The sequence below is a fragment of the Talpa occidentalis genome, unplaced genomic scaffold (genome assembly GCF_014898055.3).
Source record: "Talpa occidentalis isolate TD23 unplaced genomic scaffold, MPIMG_talOcc4v2.1 talOcc4.5, whole genome shotgun sequence".
NCBI classification, from domain to species: domain Eukaryota; kingdom Metazoa; phylum Chordata; class Mammalia; order Eulipotyphla; family Talpidae; genus Talpa; species Talpa occidentalis.
The window spans coordinates 102,521,463-102,539,674 of NW_023604861.1; the positions used below are offsets into that span (position 1 = coordinate 102,521,463).

At 39.3% G+C, this 18,212-nt stretch overlaps 1 protein-coding gene across 1 annotated transcript in view; it reads left to right on the forward strand.

Annotated features, from left to right (window-relative positions):
- IL1RL2 (interleukin 1 receptor like 2) overlaps positions 1 to 17,979 on the forward strand; it is a 28,598-nt gene extending 10,619 nt beyond the window's left edge. Inside the window, exons 6-11 of the mRNA XM_037526870.1 lie at positions 491 to 565; positions 7,097 to 7,226; positions 7,963 to 8,099; positions 10,375 to 10,518; positions 15,803 to 15,964; positions 17,594 to 17,979. Coding sequence (XP_037382767.1) covers positions 491 to 565; positions 7,097 to 7,226; positions 7,963 to 8,099; positions 10,375 to 10,518; positions 15,803 to 15,964; positions 17,594 to 17,979 — 1,034 coding nt within the window. The remainder of the gene's footprint in view (positions 1 to 490; positions 566 to 7,096; positions 7,227 to 7,962; positions 8,100 to 10,374; positions 10,519 to 15,802; positions 15,965 to 17,593) is intronic.
- Positions 17,980 to 18,212: the final 233 nt, after the last annotated feature.

Sequence of the window (18,212 nt, forward strand, 5' to 3'; positions counted from 1 at the left end):
CAGGTATAAGGCTGGAGAAGTAGTCAGGGGCCAAGATTTGGTAGGAACATGCAACCCAAAGTAGGAAATATGGATTTTATTCCAAGAACAAAGGTAAGCATTCAGAGAGGTTGAGAGCAGGAAAGTAGCATGGTGTGACTTACCTTCTGAAAGCTCAGTATGGCCACTGTACACACAATGATCTGCAGAGTTGAGAGTGGCAGAATAGAGGTGCAGAAATACAGGTGAGACATCAGGTACACACAGTTAACATGAGTGCACTGCAGATAGAGAGATGCTTTTTGACTTCTTCCTTAGCAATTTAATCATTTCTGGTTTAAAATAAGCATTTATGGAGTTAAATTTTGTCATGAGTTTTGTTTTTTCTTGACCAATGTTTATCAAAGTTCTGCTCTGTAACATGTTTTCTTTATACTGTTACTACATTAATGTAATTGGGAATGTTTCATAAGTGATTTTAATGCCATTTCATGTGGGTATGATTTCTTAGCAGAAAAACCTGTATTTGGAGGAAGAATCCCTAAAATCATTTATCCAAAAAACAACTCAATTGAAGTAAAACCTGGTGAGTAAAATTACTGGTCATGAAAGCAGGAAGGACAGAAACTGTTAGGTCCACATACCCTAGTAAATTTTTTGAATTTCCAGGATGAAGACAAATCTCATGTATATCCAATTTCCAGTTCTGGGAACACCTGGCTCATTAGGACAGGAATCAAAATAAAAATCGAGCTGAAGCAGGGGAACCTGTTATAGCAAAGCCCTTGCAGTGAGCAGCAGGGGTCTGAATGATTACCTTATCTCTGTTTATGTAAAGACAAAGAAAATGGCATAATAATTCCTGAAAGAGATGGTCCATAAAATGCTAGTAAATAACATTGATCATGGATTATATTATCTTATCCAAGAAAGTGTATTAAAGGAGTAGGGGAAGTTATGCTATATTCCTTATTTAACTTAGGAAGGGATCAATAAACATTCTCTTAACTTGTGATCTAAGTAGATGAAAAGGGGGCAAATTATTTTCTTTAATTTGAAGGTCATCACTAGTAAAATAAAAGCATGATTGATTATTTTCTGAAGAAAAAAAGTAAATTAAAAGACATGTTCAGGTTGAGTCAAATACTAATTTCAATTATATGCTTATCACAACAGACATCTAAAAATTCATGACCTAGATTAAAAATAAATACATAAGCAAGGTGTGTCTTGTAAAATTAATGCAGAGAAATCAGATTGGCAATATTAATCTTTAAATGCAAAAAATTAAATGACAAATTGATCAATTTATTCTAAATAAAATTACAACATATCCCCCCCAAAAAAAAATTACATGCCAAAAAGCAATGTTTCAAACTACAGAAAGTTAAAACTCTCATAAATACAAGGACATTACTTGAGACAATGCAATTGTTTCAATTATAGTGGGAGATTTTAACATACTCTGGCTTTGACAAATTTGCTAGTCAAATAGAGATCTAAAAGTTTCTAGTAATATAATAAATAATATATTCAACAGATCACTTTCATAAACATCCATGAACCACTCAGGGTTCCTAAAGAGGAAGTTATATAGATAGTGTCGTTCCAATGCAATGTAGTAAATCTAGAAATTTACAGCTGAACTCAAAACAAAGATGAACCCACTCCCAAAACCCTCTGTTTGCAGATTAAGCAACAAAAAATTTCATCTAATTATTTGCTTTCTTGATGAGAGATCAATTGAAAACTATAGTAATATAATATTTAAATTATAGCATATCAAACTTCAATGAAGTTGTGCTGTCAACAAGTTTGCACATTTAAATATCACTATTATTAGTAATAAGTGTAGAAATAATTAAAAATATATGTTAACATTAACTCTATAAAAACCACTGAAATAACCACTGAAATAACCACTGAAATAACCACTGAAATAACCAATGAAATAACCACTTGGAGAAAGGAAATAACAAAGATACAAGTAAAAATGAATGAATTTATTACAAAGAAAAAAAAAAAACAAATAAAATTGGTAACTTACAGGATTAGTTCTAAGGTAAAAGGACTGGGTAGGGGGTGGGGAATACATTTTTAAAAAGAAGATAGAAAAACTTCCAGCAAATCTAGTCTACCAAATATAGAGAAAGATAGAAATGAAAGGAGATATAATCTGTTTAAAGGCTCTGGATCCATATGTTTCAAGGAGAGTTCTTTTTAATAAACTTTGAAGGAAGCAGGCACCCTGGGCTTTTTGCCTGGGGAAGGGAAGCAGTTTGGGCCTCTGCCAGCATGGCCAGGATGGACACACCCACTAGGCACCTCTGCAGGCCTTGGAGCTGCTGGAGCCACTGGGGAACTGCTCCCCCAACTGTTGCTAAGTGCTGGGCATGGGATGTGAGGCCTCAACAGGTATTTCAACAAGGCTACACAAGGTGTTCCTGCAGGTGCACCTGGACCGGTTGGGCCAGGGGGACAAGGATAATGTCATCCACCGCTTCCAGATTCTCAGAAAGTCTTCAGTTCTGAGTGACAAAAAACAGCAGTGTATGAGGAGCAGAGAATAGTGAAGAAGACCCTGCTGTACTCAATCAAGATCCAGACTGGGAGATGTATTGGAGAGATCTTTCAAAAGAGATCTCTCTGGAGGACATTCAGGCATTTGAGAAGATAGACAAAGTTTCAGAAGACCTGGCTGATTGATATTAAATAGGACCATCTGAACTTGAAGGTGACATGGACCAGGTTGTGGGGTCCTCTGTGTGTATACTACACAGACATAGGATGAGGAGCACTGCTCAGCAAGCCATCGATGCCAGAGAGGTCCCACCCTATAACGCCTTTGTGAAAGATAGTAGCAAAAGATGAATGATAGGAAATGGAGGGCTCAGTAAGGGGCGAAAGAAGCAGAAATGAACAGGAAAAAGCTGGGACTTGATGAAGGAATACATAACTTGATAACTTGAAAGCTATCATTTCAGACCATATGAAAGGAAAAGCAAAAGGAAATGCACAATTTTCCATCTCAGATAGAAGCAAAGTACTGTTAACCTTCCAAAAGAGGGGGAAAGAAAACAACTGTCAAGAAAAATAATTGTGGAATTTTCAAGAATCTTTAGGTGTTAATTGGTGCCGTGTAAACAGGGTGAAGAAATGGTTTGAGGACAAAGATTAACCCAACCCTTAAGAAAAATTGTCTTTCCAACCTAAATTATTCAGATTGAGTGTAAACCCTGCAGGATCTCTCAACTTGATTTTATGATATCAGGGAAACCCCCTGACCTTCTATGAGGGCTCCACAGGGGCAGGCTGTGCTTTCCCACAGCACTGGCTTCTGTGTGTCTTTGGTCCAGGGGACTCTGTAGAATGCAGGACTGTCTGCACTGCCATTAGTAGTTGTCATTTTTACCACAAGAGTATTTAGAATAATGTGCATATTTATTAAATCAAATTTCTGCCTAGTTTGAATGCCTTCAATACACTTGCACCAAACACCTGCCAGTTTTCTTTGGGTCTTAATGATCTTGGATCCTCTCTCCTTTTTGTTTTTCTCAACCAGGTTTTGTTCTCTTTGTTTAAAGTATAGGAGAAACAGGTGTTCATATTACTTCAAGCATCTTTCTAAGACTTATCCATTATTAAATAAACAAGTGAAATTTGGCCTAAGTCTAAAGGGCTTTAGAAATGATCACCCAAGTGATCACTTAAAACATGTTCTAGAAAAAAACATGATTTTTTCAGAGGAGATATCCTAGTGGGTGTTGTAGTAGATAACCCTGGTTTAAGAAGCATAAGGAGATGGCTGGTGGGTTCTTGGTTGTAACTGCTTGATGCACTTAGGTTTGAACTTGTCCGAACTAATTTTCTTATCCAGAAAAGGATGAGGGAGTTGAGCTAAATGACTTCGACTTCAACTGAACTCTAACTTTGAAAGGGACGCAATTTTGTTGCAGCAGTTTATTATAAAGTACCCGTGACATTGATCTGCAGAGATAGCACAATTTCCATATACATGTAGTTAATCTGGTGTGTGTTCATTAGAATATTTGGAAGATCTTTAGAAGCTGCCCAACTTAAAATATGATTTGTAGACTAATATATTCAATACCATATGCATAAAACAAACCATCTGTTTTTAAATTTTATGTATCATAATTTATCTGAGGTAAGCATATGACACATCTTCAGCTTGTAATTATAAACAAGTTAAAAATACTCCTTAATTGTGTTAAAAATATAATTAACAAAACTTTCAAGGAAATAATAATGCACATAATAAAAGATATTTGTCTACATAACACTCACCATGTGAATAGTGGATTTCAAATACACACAGAAAAGATAACTATACTTGCAATTAACTCTCTTAATTAAACTGTTCCTCCATCCTGTCTTTGAAAAATTTGACAATGTAGTTAGACAGTTTGAAAGATAAGAGATGTAGACCTTGTAAAAGGAGCTTATAATTATTTTAAAACATCTGCAGATATCTGCTTAGAAATTCTAAGTAAATTAGTTTAAAAACTAATTACTAGGGACTCCCCAGTGGCACAGCAGTTGAGCGCTGGGTTGCAAAGCTGCCCGCAGCCTCTGCAGCGCCAGTTCGATCCCCAGCTGCTCCCCGGCCGCTCCCCGGCACCGGAGGAGGGTCCCTCATGGCGCGCAGACCTCTCCTGCCGCCCGCTGCTCCCCTCAGCAGTGTACTTCGGTCCTTCTGCCTGCTCTGCTCCCCGCTCTGGCTCTGGTGAATTCTCTCACCCTCCGGTGCTTCTGACTGTACCCAGTGCTTGTATAAATAATAAATAAATAAATAATAAATAAATAAATCTTTAAAAAAAAAAAAAAACAACCCCCCCCAAAAAAAACTAATCACTAGTAGTTGTTTAATTAGGTTATTCCAATACAACATAAAGTTTCAACAAAAAGTTTCAACATAAACTTTACAGCATAAATTTTCATGTATGTTATATAATAGGGGAAAGTAACATTTATAATTACAATAGAAATAGAAAAATATTAAACAACTCTTAACATCAAAAATAGGTGATTTCTCCCAAATTAATATACAGGTTTATTTTAGGACCAGATGAATTTCACTGACTATTCTGAAACTTGGCAAAACATTTCTAAGGAATGATTTAAACAAATGGAATGAAATTGTAAACCCTTGTATGGCTGATTATGAAAGGAGGTACCATTCTGGATCCAGCTGACTTTACTGGTGAATTTTATAAAATATTTAATAGAGGAATGCCAGCAATTTAAAACAAATTATTCGAGAGAGTAGAAAAAGAATAGTCCTTAATTCATTTTATTAGGTCAGGAAAATCTTGACACTTGACACAGGAAAAAAAAAAAATCTAAGCAAAAAACTGAAGGAAAAAACTGATAAGTAGGACTACATTAAAAATAATAACTTCTGATAATGAAGAGATATTAAAAGAATGAGGGGCCTCTCCTGGTGGCACAGCTGTTGAGCGCTGGATTGCGAGGCTGCCTGCAGCCTCTGCACCGCTGGTTCGATCCCCAGCCACCGGCGAGGGTCCCACAAAAAAAAAAAAAAAAAAAAAAAAGACAAGCCATTGCATGGAAAAAATGCTTGCAATAAGTGAACAAAGGTGTCATACCCAGAATCTATGAAGAATTCCTCTAAAGCAATGAGAAAAAACCTAGTGGAAGGATAGACAAACCACTTGACAGGTAACAACAGAGCACATCCACATGACCAATAAAAGTTTAAAAGGTGCTCGACCAGGTACAATCTAGCAAGATATCAATTTAATTCCCAATGTAATACCATAGCACAAACCTCAAGATGACCAAACCAAAATAGATTGACAATATCACATATTGATGAGGACACAAGCACACTGCTGGTGGAAGTAGGAGTTGAACCAGCTGATTTAGAAAATAGTTTGGCGTCATTTAAAGTTGAAGATACTCATAATCTGTGATCTACCAATTTTGCTAGTAGATGGATAAATATGCCCATCAGGTTGACAGGTATGTCAACATGAAATGTGCACACACAGCCTCTGACATACCAGGCAAATACTGGGAACAATGCAAATATGCTTAGAGCAACAGTAGAAGAAATAAGTAGTCGTATAATCCAATGTCTAAATGGAGTGTAGATTCATGCAACAGCATGAAGATCTCACAAATAAAACATTGAGTAATAGAAGCCAGAGTTCAGGGATGAATACAGGAGTGATAAAATATAAAGTGGAAAGGGAAGTGGCACATGCCAAGCTTCTGGGGTCCTGGCAATATATTATTTTCTTGATGGAGGCAGAATGTGGCATGGGTAGTTACTTTAAGTAGTTAAACATTATTGTTATATAATTAAAATAATTCATTTATGTTCTATATTTTTGCTATACCTGTGTTATATATATCACGAAAAATTTTTAACGACCATCTAGAATAAAGAAACTTGAAGTACTATTTAGAAGTACAGTATTTTTTACATGTAATAGATGGAATTTTATTAGGCTCTTGGGAAAAATGAAGCAATATATAAAAAATATAAATGTATTAAATAAATTTGTTTGTGCAGGCAGTATAAGGGAAATAGGGGGGGAAAGCTGAGTGACAACTGGTGATGTAGAAATATGACTGGATTTGGAATTTGACCACCAGAGCTCAAGTCTCATTTCTTCTAATTGATCTGCAACCTGGGCAAGTCACTCAATCTGTCTGAATTTCAATGTTCTTATCTATAAAATGAGAATAATAGCACCTACTTTTTTCCTATGTTGGATTATTTTGAAGACAGAAAGAGAAAATGTGTATGAAATACTTTGTAAACTGTAGAGTTCTTTGATAAGATTACTAAGAGTAGAAGAGGAATATGTGCCTCTGATATCCTGGAAATCACTCATCAGAAACTGGTGATACTGGATAGATATCGATCTCTTTACAATGGACATCCTGGAAGGTCACTTGTCACTTAATATCTCCTTCTAGGGAGAGAATGAAGTAGATTCACATTGATCTTGGGGGAATATTTCTGATAATTGAAAGTTATTCAAGGCTCATGAGGAAGAACATTTGTTAACCAGGTCGTTTAAAAAAACATTTTCATTTTGCTTTGTGGATTTGATTTCTACAGGATCCACCCTTATTGTTGACTGCAACATAACAGACACGATGGGGAATACAAATCTGCGGTGCTGGAGAGTCAATAACACTTTGGTGGATGTTTACTACAGTGAATCCAAACGAATCAGAGAAGGCATCGAGTAGGTGTTTTGTTTTTCTGGTTTCTCTAAAAGCTAGCAAGAATCTCTTCAGTTGAGTTGGTTCTGGTGTTGGTACTGAATTAATTAGTCAGTTCTCATTGCCTCCTGACTCCTCATTTCAGCGATCACACTGTGTGTGGCCACATAACTGGTTCAAACAAGTGTGAGATGCTCTGCTTCCAACCTAGTTAGAGAGATGAGACAAAGTTAAAGTGCGCCTTAAAGCATCAAGATCAATGTCACTTAGCTAATGTTGAAAACCAATCTCTTTCCTGTTTAGTTAAATCATGAACCATCATTCTTCGAAGCTTAAATAACACCCAGGGACTCACAGGAGAAACAGTCATCATGTTTAGCTAGTTGAGCGATGCCAACTCAGTTTATGGTGGTATCAATGAAGTGGTGTGAAGTAAGCTCAGAGAAGCCAGTGGGTGGAAGACCCTGTGTTGGACCTTGCAGGGTAGACAGATAAGTGGAGAAGAAATGGGGGAAGACTTTTTAGGGTTGAGGATGGTGTCTATGCTGAGCAGAACCACACTTCTTTTACTGTCCAGAGAAAATTCAAATTTAGAATGCTCCACCAATATACTCCATTAAGCCACTCAATGATGTATTCTGAGGATAAAATGATGTTACAGAGTATTTCCAGGAAGGAATTTTATCCTCCAGAATAAAGAATATAAAATATGTTGGGTAAATATGACTCGTAGTAATGATTGATTCTTTTCTTTTATAGAAACTATACTTATTTTCAGGATCATAATTTTTATACGATGAACATAACATTCTTGGAAGTGAAAATGGAAGATTATGGCCTCCCTTTTACATGCCATGCTGGAGTCTCTGCAGCTTACTTTATATTAAAACTCCCAGGTGATGTTTCAAGGGCTCCATACTGTTCAGAGTGCTCTCAGTGGTGGCAAGGACTCATAAGTCTTCTTAAAATGCTCAGAGAGGCAACTTTAAATAGAGAAACTCTACATGAAGTCTAAGGAAAAGCTGGCGCAGTAGGTGATGATGTTCTCGGAGTAAGACTATGACTTCATTCTATGTACTTTGAAAGTGTCTTATTAACACATTTTAAGATTTTATGCCTCAAAATCTAGAAAATAGGACTTTTCCTTTCTTAAATCTGATTGCTCAACTTTTTAAATCATTTGCTTATGATTTTCAGCTTCTAGGTTCTTTCTTATACATAATTAGATGTGAAAATAAAATGCTTATGTATACTTTGTCATGTAAAATTACAAGGTTATTAATAGAGGCTGAATTCTGATATGTGAGCAGAAAGACTTCAATTCCATGTGTATACACAGATTGCATATTACGCTGAACAGAGTAGATCGTCTTTTAACTCATTCACAGAATAGAGGATACCAGCACTCCTGAATGCCATGATTGATCCACTTAGGAATCTCAGACCATCACCCCAGTCTACCTACAAGAAGTTTTTGAATCTCATAAAGATTGTGGGCATGGTCTTGCTATCATGGCAGTTGATGATACCAAGATCCCTGAAATATACATTAAAGGTTCTCAGATGCAGTCCTTCCAAAGGGAGAGGCGGCATTGTTGCTGCAGGAAACAGGAAAGTGCAGAGAGATGGAGAAGTGGAGGAAGGACACTCTAATAGGAGTGAGAAGTTCAACGAAGTGGTCAGATTAGACTGGACCCAAAGTGCAGAGCAGATTCACTCAACTGAACTGGGATGCGATCAATAGACTGATCTTTCCTTTCGGCCAGAAAAAAAAAAAAAAGTGTTATTGTGCTTCACGTGCTATGTATTTAAATAGGCACATTAGTATGTATGTATGTCTTTGGCCTCAAAATATTTGCAACATGATGTGGCCTAGGGAAGATTGTGAAAAACTCTCTGATGAGTATTTAAAAAAAATGAAAATGCTCTGGGGATTCAAACAATAGAGAATACCCCCATCTTCTTTGTCCTCCCCCCACCTTCAGTTGGGGCCTGGAAATCAGGAAGAGTGGCGAAGCAAGCGGTGTGTGTGGTGGGTTTTAAGAATGAGGAGGATTTCTCTTCCTCTCTCTGTCTTCCCTTTTCTAATTCTCTCCTTTCTGGATCCTCCTTCTTTGGCTGTGGTGAGGGCAAAAGCTGTGCTGTTCCTCTTCTGTAATCTGTAGGAACTTGCTTTTACAAGGACTTGGATTTCCAGAAGAACTGGTTCTGCTGCTTGGTCTTCTCCTGCCCCTGCTTTTGCCATAATGTGTTGTGTGTTCTGCTTATGAGGCAGAACAGGGTGTAAAGCCCTTTCTGACACGGTGTCTGGCAGACAGGTACTCAGCCTGGATTCTGTTGGTACTGGGAGGAGTGAGGTGGACATTTGGCTTTGTCAGCCTTGTGGAGCCAGTGGAGAGCTTTCCAAAGGATGCAGCTGATGGCTTGCTCTTTCTGATGAGAGTTTTGCTGTTCAAGTTTGACTAATTGTTAGAATTAAGCAGTTCTAACAGTAATCTAATTAAGAATGTACAACCGGGCCTCCCCTGGTGGTGCAGCGGTTGAGCGGTGAGCGCTGGGCTGCGAAGCTGCCCGCAGCCTCTGCAGTGCCAGTTCAATCCCCGGCCACGGGTGAGGGTCCCACATGGCGCGCAGATCTCTCCTGCCATCTGCTGCTTCCCTCAGCAGTGTACTTCGGTCCTTCTGCCTGTTCTGCTCTCTGCTCTGGCTCTGGTGAATCTCTCACCCTCCTGTGCTTCTGACTGTACCCAGTGCTTGTATAAATAAATAAATAAATCTTTAAAAAAAAATGTACAACAGAAGCATCTGGGGAACTTAACCTACTTAGGCTCCAGCTCTGAAGAATCTAGAGTTGACCAGGTGGCACTTGGTCAAGTGTTCCACAGCAGTCCCCGTGCAGTAGCAGGTGTGCTGTACCCCTTACCTGGAGCTTGGGTTCTTTAGAATTTTCCTCCCCAGGTTCCCAAGCATCCATTTGTTTCTTAAAATGTATGATCTGCATCAGATTATTCTACTCATACCTTTTATTTAACTCTAAAGAAATAATTAAAAGGCATCTTCATTGACATCAAATACATTTACATTTGGTATGTGATCTGTATGTGAGAAGTATATACTTGACTCTTGTTTGTATATATTTACTTATTTCTTTGTTTTTGTTGTCATTTGTAGATCCAGATTTTCAAGCTTACTTGATAGGTGGGCTTCTTATCTTGACATGTGTGATGGCCACTATTGTGTGCATCCATAATATTTTTAAGATTGACATTGTACTTTGGTATCGAAGTGCCTTCCATTCTGCTGGAACCACAGAAGGTAAGTGTGGGTAAGACCTGAGAGAAGTGCCTCTTTACTGGTGTCCACTCCTCTGTCATATCGCCATTGTACTTTACATGGCATATTATGCTTGCTCACCTCTCGTTATGCTGGAGAATTAGAAGAAGTAATCTACCTGGAACTTTTATACTGCAGAGAAATGACTTGTCCATGGCTAATGGCATGGCCCAGTATAATGAGGCTTGCAGGCTAGAAGTGGCCAAGTTAAGAGTTGCTAAGCAGCAGGAACAGAGCATCTTGTGGGTCCCACTGCAACCATTTTAGAAAGGTTTTCCTAACCAAGAGCTTTTGGAAAAGAAGAAACTTTCTCCAGAAATAAAGTGCTCTCCATCCATGATACATGTTCAAGACAGTGGGTGCCTGAACAGAGTTTATGTTATGAAGAAGCATGAGCAGGCTGTGGTTGCACCTCTTCCTAGGCCCTGTATTTGGTACCTGAAAAGATTTATATCTCCAACTCTTGATCAAGTTGGAGAGAAAAACATGAATTGGAATTTGAGTTGTCCACTTACTCCCTGAGACATCTTAGAAGGGCATATCATTTTCTTCTTGTTCTCAACATGAAGTAGAAGGAAGGAGGAAGGGAGGGAGGGAGATGAAAGGTCATATCCTGTCTCACAGAGTGCTTGGAAGCAATGCAGTCTAGGAAAGCACTGAGGAGGTTTCCCGAGGGGCACAGGGGACTCTCACTGTCTGGAGGTCAAAGTGAGCCGGGCAGGCTACTCCTGACCCAGGGTTTCAGCCCAGTCTGCAGACCCAAGGCCTGCCCATGTGATTGCACACAGAAATGCCTCACTGTGGTGTTGAAAATCCAAGGAGCAGGCATTTCCTACCATGTGGTATTAAGTCTGTGCTTTTTTTTGCCTCAGAATGGATGTGATCTGTTAATACCTTGAAATCAATAATAAATCTGTTTTAATATTCCCAAATTGGATGAAAAAATTAATACAAGGCCAAGAGAAGTCTGTGCAACTCACATATTTATGCCTTTCATGTTCAAAAACTTGTGATTAAGAGCAAGGACAACTGGGAAGCCAGCACCTATTACAGAGAAAGGACTCTGTTCTCCTTTGTATGTAAAAAACATAGTACAAGTCAAGTGTTGTCCACATGTTTGATAAAACTTGGATGTCCTAACTTGGATTTTATTCTAAGTTAAAGCTAAGAATTCAAATCTGCAGCCCTCGAGCCCTTTGGATGACTAAACTCAATTGTGGGAATCTGGCTTTGCACATCCCGTGCAGCCTAAAGCTGATGTCAGATGCGCTGTGGTGATTCCTCCAGCCCTGTGGTCCCTGTAGAAGCTTTTTAGAAGCCTACATGTCATGGCTTCTGCCTGTGTGGTTTGAGCAGAGAATTCTGTGTTCCATGACGTGTCTGTTCTGACAGAGCTGCTCTGTGTGTTGACTGACAGAGGACGGTGTAGACTTAGGTGGTGTTCCCAGAACTCTAGCTCACAGTGTTCCTCACTCACTGACTCACTGACACTCCCAGAAGGGTGAGAGCTGAGTGCACGGCGAAGCTGCTTGTTGGTGAGGTCAAGTTTAGCAGGAAGAGAAACAAGGAATAGTGACTCACCCTGAGCAGGGGGGGTAGAGGTTCAGGGACCCCACCCTCCACTGAGGCTGGTCTATAGGCACATTTGGAACCAGTAGAGTGAAGGTTTGGAGATCAGAGTCTCCAGTCAGCCAATGGCCCTATTTGTTTTTAATTCAAAATTTTAATTTAAGTTCATGGTTAAATTCTCTACAACTCAGTCTGTGAGACTATCCTATAATACCCCACTGAGTATTGGCGAGCTAGTGGCGAGACTCCAAGATTAGTGCTTCCAGTTTTTTGTCTCTTGAGATTTTCTGAGTTATTTTGGGAACATGTGGGATGATTGGTGGATGGCAAATATAAACCAGAAGAGAAACTGTTTCTTTCTTGTGACATGTTTTATTCCAACTTTTAGTCAAGTTTTATAACATGACTAATAGGTGAATATAACTACCCATTTTATTAAGAATTACCCACAAGACTGGTTAAAGTTGAGGGGTTCTATTTATTCTCCATTAATTCACTGGAGGGAATTTAAAAATTCTTCTTCCACGTGTACATGCATGTACAAAAATATAAGGATTGGTTTACAAGTCTACTAGTATATGCCTCACCTTATTCCAAAGAGATTTATGGAGTATGTTCATGTAAACAGAATAACTAAAAACAAGAACAAAATAAGAATAGCAAGTGAAGGGATACAGTGTAGAGTTGTAGAATAAAATCTGGGGTAGAGTTAATGACAAGTCTCAGACAGTTTTGAAGGTGAACTTGCTTTAGAAGCAAAAGCAGAAGCGGTGAGCATTTAGCAATTGGTAATTGCTGATCACAAAAACCTCCCAATTGTTCAGGAAAGCACATGGTTTTTTCTGGGATAATTTTCCAAGGAAATTTTTTTTTTATATAAGTGCTGGGGTACAGGCCAGATGCACTGGAGGGTGAGAGGATTCACCAGAGACAGAGGGGCAACAGAAAAGGCAGACTGATGAAATACACTGCTGAGGGGAGCAGCTGGTGAGACAGGAGAGGTCTGCCACGCCATATGGGATTCTCACCGGCCGGCCAGGATCAAACCCGTGCTGCAGAGACTGTGAACAGCTTCGCAATGCAGTGCTCAACTGCCTGTGCCACCAGGGAGGCCCCCAAGGAAAATTTTTTATAGGGAGTGCTCAATTTAAAGGATGTGATGTGCAACTTGTCTGCATCAACCTTCCCATGATAAATGTAATAGCATTTTTATGTCTCTTCGAGTGTCTTCTTTGCATGTTAGGTCCTAAACACCAGACCTCTTACAATTTAATAAAAGTACTTATATGAAGGTCAAATTGATATTCTCTGATTTTTACACTAGTCCAGTTTGATTAGGTTTAAACTTTAGCTATATCATATTTAGAGAAAGTAGGGAATTGAATTATCTTAAGCAATCTTTCATAAATATTAATTTATATAAATAAACCTCTATCTTTTTGCTAACAGCCAAGATAAGCACATGCAGAGGCTTTAACACCAAAAATAGGGTTGACTATCCAAAGAAAATGAGAGGAGCTTGGCCAGACCTTGGATAAATGGTCACACTATTATATAGAGGCAGCTGTGTGCATATCTGCTGGCAGAGCCCAGTTTTCTCAGAAAGCTCACTAATAGATCTGCTTTTCTGAAATTTTCTCGAAATAGACATTTGGGAGGTATCCAACTCTTCATTATTTTTTGCTATACTCATTGTTATTTCCTTAATTGCTATTTTGGTTTTTATGACAAATTACCTTAAAACTTCATGGCAGAAACCAACCATTTATGTGGCTTGTGGATTTGGTCAGGAACATGGACATGCAGAGTAGGATAATAAATGAAGATTGCTCAGGCTTTGGTGCCATTGGCCACTGTGGCTATCACCTGAGGACTTGAATGCAGGAGGCGCTTGGGAGCGTGGGCTTGGGGTATGCATGTCTGATGCATATCCCACAGCTGGGGTATGGTGTGGGCACACCTGAGCCCGGAGACTGAGCATATAAGGGCGGCGTCACAGAGAATGGTGTGCATCAGAGGCAATGTGTGGGGAGTGTGCTGGAGAGAGGTAGAAAATGGCTAAGAGATTCTTGGGGTCCCAAGTTGCTGTCTCCCTGCTAGCTTGTTTCCCCTGCGTCCTATTAGAAAAACTGGGAATCATGCCAAAGGCTCCAAAGGTTCTCTTTTAAACTGCCTGAATCAACAGTGAATCTATCTGTCCTGAGATGGTTGTAGAACACTAGTCTCAGCCCCGGGGGCTCAACTGTATGACTGATGTTGCTTTTGGCTGCTGATGGGTGGCTTCAGCTTCTATCCATAAAGTTCTCTCCGCACAATCTCTCTTTGGGCTCCTTTGGGCCTCCTCACAGCAGAGTGACTGGCTTAAGGAATTTCAAAAGCAAGAAAGCCAGGCAAAAGTCGTATTTTCTTTTGTGACTTAGCCCCTGGCTTTCTAGTGTAATTCTGCCACAGTCTATGCGTCCAGGCTGCCATGGGCCTCCCCAGATCTAAGGCAGTGGAAGTAGACTCCCTTCTTAGTGAGGGTATGGCAGCATTCTGAAAGAGCACATGGACTGGAAGTATTGCTCCGGCTCTTTTTGGAAAATCTTGTCTGACTCTGCTGCACAGGACTAATCAGAGATACACTTTGTAATGGTTCCTGCTCCTAATTACTATCTCAGTCAGCCAAAGGGAGAGGTGGGCTTGGATTTTCCCAGATGGGAGACTTTGGAAAGCCTGGCAACCTCATTGGTCTCAGCTTCCTTATCTGTAATCTAGGATCTAAATGGGGCTCTCCCAGTTGACTGTGAGGGATAAAGCCACAGTACTGGAGCCACTGCCAAACAGGGCCCTTCAAAACCAGTGGGCTGAAGCAAAACACAAATGATTAAGCTTGATCTTTTGTTATATTGATCAGTAAATGATGAACTGGTCATTTGAAAGTGATGAGAACCTACTGCATCTTGAGAACAAGTCAGGAAGATGGATTTCTACTCCAAAGCTTAGGAAGAAAAAAGAAATGACCCAAAAAATTTGCAATATTTTTATACGAAGTATTTTTAAAAGGTGTGAGATTGTCTTGCTACACAAAACCCTCTGTCCCAGAGTTTGTACCTTGCAAAGCAAGGAGTATCTATCGCCAATGCTTCATTTAAAAATCAGGAACATCGGGCCTCCCTGCTGGCGCAGCGGTTGAGCGCTGGGTTGCAAAGCTGCCCGAGGCCTCTGCAGCACCGGTTCGATCCCCGGCTGCTCCCCGGCCACCGGAGGAGGGTCCACATGGCGCGCAGACTTCTCCTGCCGCCCGCTGCTCCCCTCAGCAGTGTACTTCGGTCCTTCTGCCTGCTCTGCTCCACGCTCTGGCTCTGGAGAATTCTCTCACCCTCCCGGCGCTTCTGACTGTACCCAGTGCTTGTATAAATAAATAAATAAATCTTTAAAAAATAAAAAAAAATCAGGAACATCGAATACTACCAAGAGAGAATTCACTTAGCAAAAATGGTGTTGTTTTGTTTTGTCTTCTTTTAAAATCAGACACAATGTGTGAGGTGGGAGAACAGAAAGAAGACAGACATCAGTAGCAGGATTGAGACACAGGTGACAATGAACCTTAACGTTTGTCATTAAACTCACACAAAAAGGGCATCATGATATAAAGTTTCATTTTATCATAAGAGATTTTGTTACCAAAAATTCCATAAACTTATTTCTTTTTCAGATGGGAAACTATATGATGCTTATGTCTTATACCCCAAGACTCAAAGAGAAATTCAAAGCCACAACGTAGATACACTGGTGTTAAAGTTCCTGCCCGAGGTGCTGGAGAGGCAGTGTGGATATAGGTTATTCATTTTTGGTAGGGATGAATTTCCTGGACAAGGTATGTTTTAAATGGGGTATGAAACTAGCAAATAAACAAAAAAGGAAAGATTGTCTCCATTTTTTACAAATGATGGGGACTCTTTGCCTTCCCCACAAAACCACAGGGAAACTTTTACTAGAACCTTCCTGCCCCATAGCCGCTGAGCTCAGGGGTTTAGGACCTACCTCTCTTTCTTTTCTCCTTAGTTTCATTTCCATAACTGGGATTCCTGGGTAATATAATGTGACTCTTACTTTGGATAAGAATATGGTTAACCCATTCACATGAACAGGTTACTTATGACATAGTCTTAGTAAAGAGAATGAAAGGAGATAACTGGTTATTTGTCCTCCTGTACTTGAGATTAAGGGCTGAGTTTTCTGTTGGTTTGAATATGTAAATCAGCTCATGTTTAATATCAATTTTATATAATCTCAACTCATCCAATCTTTCCCTATCTAAATAAAATAGAAATTCTTTATTTACTTGTATTTAATTTGTTCTATACATATACATGTATTTATGACATCTCTGAACCTCAGTTGTCTCATCTGTCAAGTGAGGAAGAATACTTCTCTGACTTAATTTACAGAATCAAATGAGGTAAAACCTGAACATGGAGCTTAGCACATATTAGACACTCAGTGCATGAAAGTTTCCCTTTTGTATTTTATGTTCTCTTTCTTTGAATGCTATATAGTGAATAAGTGAATTAAAATAAACATCCTTTTCTTTAGTCACCAGGAAATCAAGATAACTAGCAGTTGGTAGGGATATACTTTGAGTCATTAAAAAAAGTTTCTATGTGCTTTGGATTGTAGGTTTGTCAGATTCATGGTGAGGCTACAAATGTATTTGGCTTACATATTTCAAGTTATGAAATCATCCTCCAGGGGAAAATAAAAAATTTTATCCAGTGCTTGTCATAAACATGTAGAAGAGTCCTCATTTCAAAAGTATGTCAATATTCATTCATTCACACACTTATTCAACAAATCTTTATTGACAAGCTGCTCTTTTCTAGGTATTAGAAATATAAAAGTAAATTAAAGAACTTGCTCTTGGTGAGTCTGTTCTAATATCCTATGGGAGGCAATTAAAGAACCACACGGTATCTGTATATTTTGATAGGAGAGCTCTCCCTTCCCCTCTCCAATAAATCATTAGGATATACTTAGTTTCTGGGTTAGTCCAGTATCGCTGGTCTTTTAAATAGCTATAAAGCACAAAAGGGAAATACAAATAAAGAATACAACATTCAACATTTTTTCTTATCCTTTCAAGATCTATTTTTTTTTTTAATTCTGTTCAGTATCTAATATATACTAGACCTTCAGTTAAGTCTGGAATACAAAGTCACAATACCATCCTTGTTCTGAGCAGTCATGGTCTGTGGAGCAAGTGGGCTGAAGAAAATGATCTTCCAACCATTTGCTGCCAAAAGATGTGATTCATGAATGTAGAGGATCAATCAGAAAGGTTACACAGAAGAGGAGATAGGTTAAAAATAATTTTGTTAATCCATTCCTGAATGTCATGTTTTATAAAAAGTCCACTTTAAATGGGGTATTCCTCAGTTATTCCTCAGTTGCATTAAGACCCAAACTGTTTTCATAGTGAGTTACCCTTTTTCTTCTCTATTTCTAGCTGTGGCCAATGCCATTGATGAAAACATTAAACTCTGCAGGAGACTAATCATAGTCTTAGTTCCTGATTTGCTGAGCTTTGACCTGTTAAACAACATGTCAGAAGAACAAATTGCAGTCTACAATGCTCTCATCCAGGATGGAATAAAGGTTATTCTGATTGAACTGGAGAAGATCAAGGACTACACAGTCATGCCAGAGTCAATCCAGTACATCAAACAGAAGTATGGGGCTCTACAGTGGAGCGGGGACTTCACTGAGCAGTCCCAGTGTGCAAAGACAAAGTTTTGGAAAAAAGTGAGATACCACATGCCACCCAAAAGGTATCCCCCATCTTCTCCTAACCAGTTGCTCAAACACATGCCCTGTGACCTCACAGCTGGCTAGTGGAAGGCCAAGTGGGCTCAGCACCCCCTGATGGAGAGTTTGTCTTCATGGGGTGGCTCAAAGTTGAACATAGGATGCATTTCACTTGGGATGTCTGCTTGAAGCTTGCAATTGTGTCCTTGTGAGAGGGCCTGTGCTTGTTTGCTTGTCCTGGTGGGAGATATTTCTTTAGTACCACCTTCCCAGAAGACCCTTATTGGCTTGTTGGTTCTGAAGACTCATGAACACACATT